The 15,061-nt window shown below is 36.1% G+C and overlaps 1 protein-coding gene across 3 annotated transcripts in view; it reads left to right on the top strand.

Moving 5' to 3' along the window:
- Nucleotides 1-13,824, top strand: part of LOC104985229 — a 29,238-nt gene extending 15,414 nt beyond the window's left edge. For all 3 annotated transcript variants that reach the window (XM_010835291.1, XM_010835290.1, XM_010835292.1), the window contains 7 exons: nt 902-1,023; nt 1,972-2,110; nt 4,269-4,390; nt 6,231-6,341; nt 8,253-8,359; nt 11,983-12,073; nt 13,512-13,824. In XM_010835291.1, coding sequence (XP_010833593.1) covers nt 902-1,023; nt 1,972-2,110; nt 4,269-4,390; nt 6,231-6,341; nt 8,253-8,359; nt 11,983-12,073; nt 13,512-13,628 — 809 coding nt within the window. In that variant the 3' untranslated portion in view covers nt 13,629-13,824. The remainder of the gene's footprint in view (nt 1-901; nt 1,024-1,971; nt 2,111-4,268; nt 4,391-6,230; nt 6,342-8,252; nt 8,360-11,982; nt 12,074-13,511) is intronic.
- The last annotated feature ends 1,237 nt before the right edge of the window (nt 13,825-15,061 follow it).

Raw genomic sequence — 15,061 nt, 5'->3', positions numbered from 1 at the left:
AAACACAGTCCTCTTGAGGTCCTTTTACTCTAGCAAGAATTCAATATAAGATAGTTTTTTAAGAAAAAGGTAAAATGTTTTCATTAGTTGTTCTTTCCAGTCTATATTTGGCATTCAGGTTACAGCTAACTTTTACAGTGTTTTACTTCAAGGTGAGTCTGTTCTACTTAAAATTATGTATGAGCTTCTTAGAAACCATTCTTTTGTAGAGCCAATTAAAAAAAAAATTTAAACACAGATAAGTTGAAAAAACAGAACAATGGAAACCACTTTTACACCCTTACATAGATTCACTAAGTGTCACTTTCTTCATCTTTATTTCTATATACATTGGCATACACGCTCACTCCCCTTTTTCCAGTGTATCCAAAAGTAGGCCAGAGCCATCAGAAATGTGCTGTTTTAATGATCATTTTATCTGCTGTTCAGGTGCAGCAGAGCAACATGATTCTTATAAAGTTTATTCTATAGTTGGTACCATCTGTTTGTGCTTATGATCTGAAGTCTTGGGTACATTTTATTGGAGGCAGGGATGCTCGGATTAAAGTTATCCCTATGCAATGCCTCCTAAACTTATAAAGTCTACATGGTCACAAAAGGAATATTTGACTACTTCTTAGTAAGTTTAAGTAGTAAGAGTACTACATACTTTTTAAATGTCTTTGTTGTTCTCTAACAGGCTGAAATAGTCAAGTTTTATATTTTCAAGCAGCTTAGAAAAGGAAAAAACTCAATGTTTTCCATGGAACATTTGTTAGAATTTGAATATTTCATTGGACCTAGAATGTTTGTTTATTGTTATAAATCGATGCTATCTGATAGAAGATAACCATCCATTGTAATCATTTAGTCTAGGTATGACTGCAACCATAAAAACTATACTTTTTTTTTTTTTGGGCAGGAGATTTTGATGAATTCACTCAAGACAATAATGACATTATGTTGAAAAACATAGCAGAAGACCTTCGGAATTGCTTACCTCTAGAAACTATGCTTTCCTCAGAACATCTAGCCCTCCAAAAAGTAAATATATTAAATTCATTTATTCCTAGTGCTACTTGAGGTTTCTCCTATTCTTCTCTAACCCCATTAGCCTTTCCAGTCTAATCATTAGTCCTGAATTCTGCTTTTTCATTTGGTGCTTCATCCATTTCCTCAATTCTTCTGAGTCAGTAATCCTCTGGTTCCCTAGTACCATTCATTCAAAAGATATTTTTTGAGGGTGTCCTGTTTCCCAAGCAGACCCCACCCCACCCCAAATCAAGGCCCAACAATACAACAGTAATCTGTCCCTGCCTATGTAATTGTCTTGGTTTTCTCTGCCCTGTTCCATTTCCCTGACTTTTATCAAGGGTGAAGTTCACTCTTTTGTTGTTTCTTTATTATCGTTGAAGTAGAAGGGATCAAACTTCTTTTTGCTTTGTAGCTGCTTGCTGTTATATCATGTACTACCAGCATTAAGTGCTATTATTTGTAAGCATGGAATTTTACTAAACATTTTTTATTATTTGAAAACTTTGCTTCTGGGAAAAGATTACTTGCCAAGTATTTTGATGGATAAGTCCCTGTCATGTAGGACTCAGAAGACGTGGTATTAGTTTCTATTCTCCCTCTGAACTAACTAGTGTCGTTTCTTGGGAGAACTCTCTCTGGGTATGTTTCCTTATTTGTAAAGTATATTACTTAGGATGGACAAAATGATCTCAGAATACTCCTTTCAACTAAAATTTTTATCTGTTTCTCATAGCCATGTTTTGCATCATGACATGGTCAAATAGCAAGTTGCCAGTGTCTCAAAAATAGCATGAAAGCAGAGCTGAGTTGCTGACTTCCATAAGCGAAACTTGTCTTTCTGGTTGTTGTTGCTCTCAGAACTTCAGCATATGAACCACTGATGTTTTGCCTTATTTAGCAATAAAAAGAGACTTCTTTGTACTCTGTTTCTTTTGATGTTTTTCTTCTTTCCACCAGATACAGCAGCAGCCAGAACCCACAGTTCACGTTGATGCATTCCTTTACGATGAAGACTTTATTGATTCATTATGTGAGGAAGGAAAAATGAGCAGAAACTACTGTGTTGTGTGCGGCTCACATCAGACGGCACCTCTAGGTGGGCACTCCAGCCTGCAAACCTGACGACTTCGTGTGCGCTTTTCCTTACATGTCATGACTATGCAGATTCTTGACCAGGCATTCACTGTTTTTGGTTTTTTTTTTAAAGCAAAAGGCCAACCTGCAACCTAGCTATTACCAATTACTGAAATCAGAGAAACTAAATAGAAACATTGTCCAGGGAGGTTAGGCCACTTCATGTCCCCCACGGGAGTATTTCTGCTTTTTACTGAACATATTTAATAGGAGGTGACTTCTCAGGTCCTGAAACTAATTGGAAGTGGTTGAATATAGGAAAACTAACTCATACTTTATATACTCAAAAAAGATTTACATTTATCCATAGCGGTGATTTATTTATAGTGAGAAATATAACTGCCAAGGGAGCTGAAAACTTTCTCCCCATAAAACTATCTACTTGTGAAGTCAGATAGTAATCCAATATTGTTGGATGGGCGTGAACTTAGAGGACAGAGATGGATAATCTTGAGAGTTTATGCAGGCCGTGATTTGACCACATGGAGCATCTCCTGTCTGTAACACAGGACAGCTCTAGTAATAGTCTCCTGCATGTCTGTCCCTCAAATGCAACACCTGTGTTTCAAACAGGAAACTAGACTGACTCCATGCTGCTAAGATGTAAACTCTTCTGTTACTATATCTTTTGTTCAAACGGGATATGATTGTCTAGGGTATACTTTATAAACGTGCTATTTCAGTCTCCCTGCCAACCTAGATGTTGAGGCATTGCTTAGAGTGGGTGAGTAGTAATGTGCTCATGTTACTAATCTTAGATATTATTATTCTCAAAAGTTCACTACTACCAAATTTGTAATATGTAGCTAATACAAATTTATTGTACCTGTATTATAGTTGGGGGTGAAACTACCCTGGTTTACTGCTTTAAGATTCTATTTTTAAATAGTGCTTATAGTTGCCATTTGAAGTGGTTGAAGTTCACAGAATAGAAAAAGACTTAGACAAGAACAATAGAGGGGAAATTAAAAACTGAATTCTAACTATAACACCGTATCAGGTCTGATGTACAGAAATTTATAGAAGAGCTATGTTCGACAAAGAAAAATTTGGAGATTAGGATGCATTTTCTCATAAAAATCAGATTATAAATAGTGACTGGGTGCCCAGACCAGCCCAGATAACTACAGTGACTGTGAGAAAGCTGTGACGGTGTGGGGCTCTTCTTCCCTATATGAAAGGAGCTTGTCAGCTTTAAGACACTAATGACGACTGTAGCCTAGGGCAGAAGCACTGATGTGGCAAAGAGGGCAGTGAGGACGAGGGGAGATAAGGACTGTGGTGCTCAGTGCCCTTGCACCCCACCACCTCCAGTGTTACTTCTGAGGCCTAGTCACCCTTTTTTTCCTTCTAGGGATTAGCCTGCTTGCTTCCATTTTATTTGCCACCATTCATTAGTTATGATCAAAATTTCCTGACCATTAGATTATGTACTAGCACACAATAAAGAAAATCTTTGGGTTACCTCCATATCAGAAAAAACAGACTCAGGCTCTCCCAAGTATTTCATTATAGAAATAATGGAGTGAGAAAATGGGCTAGGAGGCTAGAAATTATAGCAATTAAACTAAGGGAAATAACAATTTAGGAGTGTCTTAACCTCCTCCCATACCACCCATCTCCAGCTTTTCAGACCACGCTTTTAGGTTGGCCAGGGTGCCACACTCCAGAGATGGTCATTCATTTGGTAGTTTACAGTCTATGTAGCGAGAGGTGGCGGCTCTGTGGATGGCTCTGGGGTAGAATGAGGAAAACAGGTGCTATGGGAATTAGGAAGCAGTCTCAGGGAAAAGCGGTTCATTGGGAGACGAGGAAGGGAAAGGCCTAGGCCACCCTAGAGGGTGGTAGAGAAAGAGATGAGAAGCATGGGGGTAAGGACAGCCAGCTGAGTAACCGTTTTCTAGTGGCCTAAATGTCAGAGATTGCGCGTTTATTCTTGTGTCTTACAGCTCAGAGTGAATGAGTGCAAAGTTATCACACTAATGTTTTCTAAATAACCTCTGAATGGCTTTCATCAATTAAGAAAAGCATGAAATATACTTTATAGGTGAAAGAATTAGAAGTACAGAATGGAATTGTTAATCCTCAAGCAAAATTTAATATTTGTTCTCATTCTCCAGGATTTATTTCTCATTCCTTCTCTCTCATGGAATTGAAATTCATTTATCATCACGTACTCCCCGATCTGTCGGGAAAGGTCTTGGTTGACGTTGGCTCCAGGCTTGGCACCGTCCTTTATGGGGTAAAGTCCAACTTGTGGACATAGGCAACATTTGGAAACACTTTCTTCTTCTAGCAACAGTTTTGCCTGCCACCATCTAAGGTGACAGCTTGGCTTTATTTATTAGAGTAATAGAGTAATATGGTTAAAATAGTGTATTGAATTTGGACTTTTCAAAGGCCAGCTCTCTGATCTCCTTTTCTGGTTTGTCTCTGTCACACAAGTGAAGGAATTTCAGCAAAACAGGAACAGATGGCCCTCATAACACTTTGGTATTCTGTCACTCACTCACCGTGCTTCTAACTCCATTTTCTGTCCTGTCATAAAATAGTATAGCACACTGAGCTTTGATAAGAGCTCTTATAAAACTGACAAATTCGCTCGACTAGGGAATTGCTTACAGCCATGAGCAAATCACTCCACACCCCTGGCATCAATATCCTCACCTGTAAGTGAGCAAGGCAAATGATATCATCTTGGACACAGGACACACCGTGGTTTTCAGTGATTCCAAAGTCTGAACGTAGATTTTTGTGTCTGAGATATCAGTTCAATGTGACTCTAAAAAGAATTCAAATCATGAATATTTTTAATATTCTTAAATGGTTTTATCAAAAAAACTGAAATGTGGTTTCTGGTTGTCATTAGCAGACGTGTTAAAACATGTGGCCAGCAGCAGTAGAAGTTCATGCCAGGAACAGGCTCTGTCTGTTCCCAGCATCACTGCCTGCTCTAAACAGAAACAATTAACCCTTTCATGCTTCATTTATTTTTCAGCATTGACTTTTATTCTACAGTTAGAAAAGACAGCCATAATAGAAAGTACAGTTTATCTGCTGATTTTGCTTGGCGAACATTAGAGATTATGATTGTTTACCATATTTTGTCCACTCTTGTTTATTTTTTTATTTGTTAGAAACAAATATAGCTGAATAATTGTGACTGTGCAAGTGTTTGGTAGCATCAATGAGTTTAAACATATGGTCATTTTCCTCTATAGAGGTCCCTGATTCAGTCAACAATATTTTTTTTTTGAGTACATGCATAAGCTTTGTTGAACATACTCTAAATATATATGGTGAGCTATAAATATAAATTGAGCTTACAAATAAGTGTTAGTTGATGTAAAATGATCTTCAGAATATGATTTGACCTCTCCTTCTAGATTGTTTTTGTTATTACAACCAAAAATAGATAGGTAATAATACATAGTCTGTTTTTGATGATCCTTGTTAACCGATGGCCAGTTATCTTTGATGGACTTACCGAACAGCAAGCTGGCTTCCATAAGCTAAACAGGACACACCTCCTGCCACCCACATCTTATGTCAGACTGTGCTGAGTGTCCATCATATTTCCGATAGGTTAACACCGTCCTTACTTTGCCCTGATGTAACATTCCAAGAAATTACAGAAATAGGGTATTAAAGAAAGAATCTATTTGTGATCACTTTCCTTATTCCAATTTTGTTGAATGCAGCTTTATCGAGAAAAGTAAGAAATCAATCCTTAAAACCATTATTACTTTATTTTTATGCTTTTAGGAAGTTTAACCTTTATTTGGAAAAAATGTATTCTTCTACAAATATACATAAAGGGAGGGCTTAAAATAGTAATATTTGATAAATAAGATAAAATTACTTTTAAATAATGGAAATTAATAAACTACAATTGAGGTCTTGATGAGTAAGAGTCTAAGTTCTTGAAGTTGTTTTATATAAATTATATAATGTTATTTATCTTTACTTTTATTTTTAGTTTATTGAATTCTGTTTTAAAAGTTTGACTTTTAAAATTTCAAGTAGAAAGAAATCCACAACTAAAAGTTAATTCTTTTGTATCATGTGTCTTCATATTTTAGGGTTATCTTTACAGTTCAGCATCACAACTGTATGGAGTAGAACTGAATGGAGACTTTTGCCAGTTGCAGGAAATGGTCATAAAAAAGTATCAGTTCGCTGACAGAATAAAGGTACTTTTTAAAATATTTATTCTGTTATCCATTGTGTAGCAAATTTAGCCAAGACTCTTCTGCATTGGAGTTGGGAAATTTTTGAACCTATCCTTCATTGCTGTTGTATGGAAATAGATTGAGTTAGTATTTTATAACAATAATGAAGATGAATTATTATCATTATGTTCCACTCACACTTTTCTCTTCCTCCTCAATTTATTAGAAAGTAGAATTTTTTTCTAAGTTTTTTCATATCAACTATAGATTTGTTAGCAGCAATTTTAAATATCTTCATGTTGTCAGATGTGTATTTAATTAAACCCTGAATGTTGCAAGTAAGCAAAAAGATTAAGTAATGCTCGCAGTTCTTTATCGTCTTTTATAAACTTGCAAGAGGAATTGTGGGTACCACAGAATAACAGTTCATGGGAGAAGGATCCCCTAAGTTGGGCTATGACAGAAATTTTCTGTTTTTTATAGGTAAGGGAAAAAATAACCAGAAAGGGGAAAGGAAGTTTTTTGGTTAATGCCATAGTCCTTATCATTTCACTAGTGATCCTACACTTCTAATGGCTGTGCAGAGAAGTACTGAGTATCTAAGGATCTCTGGTGTTCAGTTCAATCTAATATTTAAAGACATATCTTAGTAAGATTCAGAATCTAGCCTTCCCCTTTTTATAGAAGGAAAGCTTTTCATTCTCTTCCTCCTTTCATCCTTCCTTTTTTTCTCTCTCTCATCTTATAAATTGAGAGGCAAGTGATCAAAGAGAATTCATTGTCCAATATTAAATTTATAGATTTTTCTCACTATTCCATATTTAGTGAACAAAAACACACTGCTGTTACATAATAAATCACATAAATAACAGGAATATCAATTTAATTAGAAATCAAGAGGGTGGGAAGATTTGGGAGAATGGCATTGAAACATGTAAAATATCATGTATGAAACGAGATGCCAGTCCAGGTTCAATGCACGATACTGGATGCTTGGGGCTAGTGCACTGGGACGACCCAGAGGGATGGTATGGGGAGGGAGGAGGGAGGAGGGTTCAGGATGGGGAGCACATGTATACCTGTGATGGATTCATTTTGATATTTGCAAAACTAATACAATTATGTAAAGTTTAAAAATAAAATAAAATTTAAAAAAAAAGAAATCAAGATTTAAACATTCTGAAAAATACCTCTGAATATTATTTATTTGTAAGACTTAAGTGTTTTTTTGGAAAAAAAAATCATATAATACAAAAAACTTTTTCTCTTCTTTTAAAATAAAAGTTAATTTGCTTTGCTCTTGAGCAAATAAATATTTCTTCATGTTATCTTGTGTGTGTTCTACAAGACTTATTGATTATAGTCTAAGGTAATTTTTTGAGGTATATAATTTTTTAATAAATTATTTTGTTTGCTTTCTTGGATAGATAATATATTCAAGTAAATTTTGGATGAAGAGTCAGACAAGGCCAGTTAACATATTTGTATTAACATTTTACAAATTACTTTTTAAACTTTACTTAGTCCCATTTGATTCTGTGAATCAGGACAGATATTACTCCATTTTATTTGTGAAGACACTTGACTACTCAAATGTATAAACCTAGTTGATAATGCAGCCAGATTTGAACCTAGGTCCTTTGACTCATAACTACTGATTAAGTAGAAACAGCTCTGAATTAGGAGTGAGGAGAGTATAATTATGACTATATAAACAAGTCTATCTAAAAAATAAAGTTTTCACAAGTTTATGGTTTTTATTAGATATTAAGTATCTTCCATAGGCATTAGTATTAAATATACTGTACTCTCATTTTAAGAAGTGTGAATCTCCCTTACTGCCTGTCTCACAATGTCATTGAATGAACAGCTATTTCTTAAGTGGTTATGTGATATGGTGTCCTTGTTCTCTTCCATGAATTCATTCTTTAGGTGCTTCATGCAGACATTTGTACACAAGGTTCACTTCTGCAGAATGCTGATGTTATTATAATGAATAATGTCTTCGAATATTTTCTTAATGAGGCAGAACAGGCCAGGTACGTTATTTATTTATTTATTTTGGCATGGCCAGGCTTGTAGGACCTTCATTCCCCTACCACAGATTGAACTTGGGGCCCTGGAGTGATATTAAACTTTTTAGAAATGACCTCAACTCTCAGGAGATTATATTAAAGAAAATGTGTTATGTCTAAGTGAAAATAAAAATAAACTTTGGTTGTCTAACCTTGTAAAATATTACATCTGATTTTGAGGAGATAGAAAATGGTGTCATGCAATGTATGGTAAAAACCACTACAATATTGTAAAGTAATTAGTCTCCAATTAAAATAAATAAATACATTTAAAAAAAAAAGAAACTGGTGTCATGACCCAAGCTTTGGCTTTGCGGTCAGGGATGCAAGAAGTTGTCAGTTCCCAGTGAGTCTTAAATTTTTTTCTGCCTCAGTTTTCTTTTCTTTGAAAAAACACATGTCCTTTGCTATCCTATCACAAAATGATGGGAATTAACTGCGTAAATGACTACAGAACAAGATATAAGAATATTCACCTAAAAAACAATGACTGACTACCAAATTTTTAAAATGTTCTTGAGATAGTAATAGTCGGTTCCTAGACTTTATTCCACTATTTAAACAATAGAAAAATTAGCAAATCTGTGATCAGTTTTTTATGTTTGTTTCTTTTTTTTTTAATTTTTGACTATACTACATTGCTTGTGGGATCTTAGTTCCCCAGGCAGGGATCTTACCCATGCTCTAGGCAATGAAAGCATGGAGTCCTAACCACTGGACCGCGGGGAGTTCCCTGTGACTTTTCTGACTTCTCATCAAGACTTATAGGCTCCTCTAATTTGAAAATTCTTACAGTCCAAGACACTGATTTTCTAGTCAGTTAGGCTTATTAACTTATTTACCATGACATACGTGACTCTAGATATAGGAAACCACCTTTCCATACGCATGAGAGGACATTACATTCACGTTTGGATTAGTGCATCAGGGAGATTTCTACTGCTTAGAAATAAAAAGGTGTATAATTATAGACCATAAACAGTTAATATGGAGTAGATTCTTGAATGACTAAACCTCTGTCTGCTATCCCTTTACCTTCTCTCTCTCTCTCTCTCTCACACACACACACGCACACACATCTATTACTTCTAGGTTAAGATCCGTACAAAATTGGCAATGTAAATTGTTTATAAAGAAACTTGTTCAACAGAAAACTAATCATATCATCAAAGAGCAGCCAGAATAGGTAATGATTTTTTGTTCACAGGGTAAAGACCAGAAACACAACATGAACAGTTGTTTTAATCATATTGCACTCTTTAAACTTAATTTCCAGTGGACAGAGTTTGTGTAGCTTTTTACCTTTTCAAGTTCTTGTTCAGTCCAGTTCAGTTCAGTCGCTCAGTCTTGTCCGACTCTTTGTGACCCCATGAATGTCAGCACGCCAGGCCTCCCTATCCATCACCATATCCCTGAGTTCATTCAAACTCAGGTGCATCAAGTCGGTAATGCCATCCAGCCATCTCATCCTCTGTCATCCCCTTTTCCTCCTGCCCCCAATCCCTCCCAGCATCAGAGTCTTTTCCAATGAGTCAACTCTTCACATGAGGTGGCCAAAGTACTGGAGTTTCAGCTTTAGCATCATTCCTTCCAAAGAACACCCTGGGCTGATGTCCTTTAGAATGGACTGGTTGGATCTCCTTGCAGTCCAAGGGACTCTCAAGAGTCTTCTCCAACACCACAGTTCATAAGTATCAATTCTTCGGTGCTCAGCTTTCTTCACAGTCCAACTCTCACATCCATACATGACCACTGGAAAAACCAACTTCATGACCAGTGGTCAAAACATTACATAATGGTTAGAGAATGAAATAATACCAACATTGCTGCTGCTGCTGCTAAGTCGCTTCAGTCGTGTCCGACTCTCTGCGACCCCACAGATGGCGGCCCACCAGGCTCCCCCGTCCCTGGGATTCTCCAGGCAAGAACACTGGAGTGGGTTGACATTTCCTTCTCCAGTGCATGAAAGGGAAAAGTGAAAGTGAAGTCGCTCAGTCATGTCCAGCTCTTAGCGACCCCATGGACTGTAGCCCACCAGGCTCCTCCGTCCATGGGATTTTTCCAGGCAAGAGTACTGGAGTGGGGTGCCATTGCCTTCTCCGAATACCGTTATAAGAAGTTAAAAGAGAAAAGCACCTTAAACTCTTGGAAGATTCATAAAGGAAGATTTTAAATGCTGAAGAATGACAGATATTACTGGTCAGCTTGATACTGGAACTGCCGCATGCTTGTGCTATCTTGGAAAATTCATTTGCAAACTCTGCATGACTCACCAAATAGGTATTGACCCCATATGTTCAGTCACTTCTCCAAATTAGTAAAGTGCAATGAATTTTAAATATATATAATTAATTATCTTCATGAATGACAATACACAGGAGAAGATAAAGCATCCTGATATTAGAATCATTCTGACAGAACTGATCATTTACTTATATTATTCTATATTGTAGCAAGTAGAGTAAGTCTTAGTTTAAAAGGTACCTCTGTATTTTTCCAATAAGTAAAACCTGTAAACTACTGCAATGACAACTTCTCAGAAGCAGCAAGTGCTATTTTTGGAGCCATGCCAAATCATGCTAATCAGCTTCTTCAGTCTTACTAAACAGACTTGAAAAAACATCATTTTTAGGGAACTGCATCAAAACAACAGACAGCTCTAGCCCAAGCACAGCAATAATTATTATCAAACATTGCTAGTTGGTTTTAGATCTAACCTGAGAAAAAAAAATTTGTTATCATTTTGCCTAATAAGCTCCAGAATGTACTAAACCCAATAGCCATTGCTGTAACTAGAGTAAATGCAAACAACATTGCTGCCCACCTGCCCCACTGCAAAGGGTGCACTTCCTTGCTTTGCTTGACCCCTGCTCCCCAATGGGGTGTACTGTCAAGACTCCTGCAGTGCAGAAATTCCATTCGTGTCTGCACTACAGGCTAATCAAAACTGGTCAGATACTGCCTTCTGACACATACACGTGCACATGGCCTGCCTTTGTGCTTTAAACCTAGCTGATCACACTGAACTTCTCGGGTATCATATTGTCCACAAGGCTTTCCACTGACTATTTCTGACAGCCAAATAAAGTATGATTTCACTCTTGATGTTATTTTAAAAGATCTATATATTATATTCTTATTATTAGCCTTTGCTTGTTTTCTGGCTTCTGTGGCTTTTCTCCATGACTCTTTCCCACCCACTCCCCTCAGCTCTGTTCCATTCTGTAGAAAGTTTGACAGATCATAAAGAATTGAAGGGGCTTTAACCATGATCCAGCTTCGACATCTGTATCAGTTCTGAAAACTTTTTTTGTGGTCTTACTCACAATTGCTTGTATTAACCCTAATCCCCCATCTTGTTAAATCTCTCTCAGTATTGTAACTCCACGATTTTACCAACATCTCTTCAGGAACTGAATTTGCCAATTACTAGTATGTTGCCGCAGGTCAGTTTCCTGCAGGCTAACGTCTTTGCCCATCTGGATTTCTAGATATCACCTATGCTGCATATTCTTTTGTCATCCTCATTTTTAAAAAATATCTAGTACCTGGTAAAACCTAACATAGAAGTTTTTAATGTGTTATAGAGCCTGGGAATATATCTGCCATAATGTAAGGAAACAAGGGTCGTTGTTAGTGACAGTGCCAGGTCTGGAAGATTCTCTCTCAGGTCTTCAGGTATGTAAGCTTCTTTCCCAGCATTTTTATTGTCAAAACTTTTCTCCTGCTTTTTTCTGATAGCTGTTACACGCTATCCTAGAAATGTTCAGTCTGAACACAGTGACAACACTAGAAAGAGTAGCAAAACCTTATGGCTTAAGAACTGTTTTGTGGTTTGTTCACATTCCTCCAGAGCTCTGAGAGTGTCATTCGGATCCTGATCTAGATTCCTTTGCTTCTCCACCCAATTTTTCTAACTGTGGAGTTACAGTTTTAGGTTAACAAATGCTATTAAATATTTGTAAGAGACTGAAAAACACCCACATCATAACTTTTTCTCCAGTAAGTGGGCTGGAGGCCACATCCTGAGCACAGTTTAGCTTCTAGGTCAGTTTGGAATCTTGCTCAAGCTGCTTCTATATTCCTCAGATTCTCCATACAAAATAAGGTTGATACTTAATAATAAGATTCATCCTGATAAATTGACTCTTTTATAAAGGTAATTAATATTTGTAAAGCTCTTTGAGACCCCTCAATGAGATACTGTAGCATTTCTTAATACAGAATCATATTATCATTTTCTTTCATAATGCTTTCGTTTTGTATAACCTGCCAAATTTAAGTATCTTATTTCTTCCTTTAAGAAATTAAACTATCATGAATAATACCTTCTTTAAAAATTGTTGTCAGTCATCTAAATTACAGTCATGTTTACCATAACAGGGGAAATAATCCAAAGATACATGAAGACATGATGGTAATCTCCCCAGTTCCCTCCCCTTGACATCCCAACCCCGTGAGTGGTGTGATTCTGCCGTACTTTTCCATACTCATAAAAACACACCTTTAAAATGCATGCTCTCCAATTTATAATGTTTCTATGTATTGAAATAATTAAGTGATTTTCACTTACCAAAGTAAAATGTTTTTGAAAGAGTCCTTACATACAAATTCTTGAATAACATTATTGCTTTCCAGTTTAATGAAACTTCTTTAAGTAGGTATATCCATTGGTGGCTCCAGAATTTCTGTGTCTTGGAGACCCAAGTTTGCAGTATGAAGAGAAGAGTCTGATGAAGGTTATAGAGGGAGATTAGCTCCTTTCATGCAACTTGTTAGCACCATCACTGTGTTTATATGAAGTTTCTCTGTGTACTCCCATTGTTGTTTTAATCTTTTATTGTTTAAGCTAGTTTATTAAACTAGTTATATTAAAATAATTACTCTATTCTATATGTTCTTTATCCCTTCAAGTTCCCAAATCAAGGTAAATTAATTAAGTCCCTGAATCCACAGGCCTGCCATTTACTATGACAAAGAATTGTTCATGTGGCACCGTGTAAAACTTAGTCCCTCTCATTGTAATACTAATCTGATTTCTTGAAATTGTAAAGAGTAGGTTCATTCTGTAATTTTCATATTTGTTTATAATATGAACAACTTTTTTTTTCCTCAGGTTAATATACAGTTATCTCCTTGGGTTGAAGAGATACCTCTGAACTATGATGTATTCCCAGAAAAGGATATTGACAGAGAAGCTCTTGAACAAATACATTTATACAAGATTCTCTGAAACTAAAATAGTCCTGCCTTGGTGTAAAATAATTACAAAATAATTTAAAAGAAACAGAATTTCATATCCTAACACACACTGTTTCCTGTGTATTCCTTTCTAGTGTGTGTACATATGCTTGCATATTTGTAAATAGTTGTATGTATGTATATACAACTTTGTGTGATAATTATATTAAAATTTTATCTGAAAAAAAGGTTTCCCCTGGTTTCTTTGATTCTGTCAAAAATATAAACTTGTATCCTTTAGTCACCAACTCTGTATATGAAGTCCAGATATGACCAAAAAAAAAAACATCAGTAGTTTCTATCATGAAAGAGGGGGCAAGGGTAGGTGGAGATCTCATTTCTTAGATCGCTATTCTGTAAGATTCCTGTTGTACACACCTTTATCTGAGGAGACTAGCACAAAGACTAAAATAAAAAATTGCAGTTGCTAGGAAAAAGCAAAACTAGAAAGGTAAACTCTAAAATATAAATTGAGGTTATTTCTGTGGTAGAACAATTACTGGTAATTTATTGTTTTTTCTGTTCTTTTCTGGATTTTCCATTTTTTTCTAAAATGACTGTACTTTTGAAATCAAGAAAAGCAAAACTTTTTTTTAAAAACAAGAATACAATGAAACATCAAAACTTGAACACTTACTAGTTCTAGTAATTTATATTTAGTATTGCATATAAGTTACTTTTTTATACTAAACTAATCCACATTTTGGAGTTGCAGAACCTTTTGGAGATCTGTCTTTTGAAAGGGATTTATTTAATATACTTTTTGTCATCACTTGCTTATGAAAAATTTGCAGTGGTAGTCAACTCAAACTTTTAAAAGAAAATTATAGACCAATAACCAAACAAAATGCTAAAATAAAAAAATGGGAGTTTGGAACTTTACTATTGATATTAGTAAGGTTAATATTTGGGACCTGGTTAACTGTGGTGTTGGAGAAGACTTTTGAGAGTCCCTTGGACTGCAAGGAGATCCAACCAGTCCATTCTGAAGATCAGCCCTGGGATTTCTTTGGAAGGAATGATGCTAAAGCTGAAACTCCAGTACTTTGGCCACCTCATGCGAAGAGTTGACTCATTGGAAAAGACTCTGATGCTGGGAGGGATTGGGGGCAGAAGGAGAAGGAGACGACAGAGGATGAGATGGCTGGATGGCATTGCTGACTCGATGGACGTGAGTCTGAGTGAACTCCAGGAGTTGGTGATGGACAGGGAGGCCTGGCGTGCTGCGATTCATGGGGTCACAAGGAGTCGGACACGACTGAGCGACTGATCTGATAATATTAAATATCAGAATAAATGCTGGATTTCCAATAATATCTTGTTCATTTCCAATAATTTATTATTTAATGGTAACCTATTAAACACTTATCATGCTAGTCATCTAAAAAGAAATCACCATAAACTTCTAGCATCTTTGAGTAACAA

This window comes from Bison bison, unplaced genomic scaffold, assembly GCF_000754665.1.
Source record: "Bison bison bison isolate TAMUID 2011002044 unplaced genomic scaffold, Bison_UMD1.0 scf7180017864041, whole genome shotgun sequence".
NCBI lineage: Eukaryota > Metazoa > Chordata > Mammalia > Artiodactyla > Bovidae > Bison > Bison bison.
This window is presented reverse-complemented; position numbering and strand designations above follow the sequence as displayed.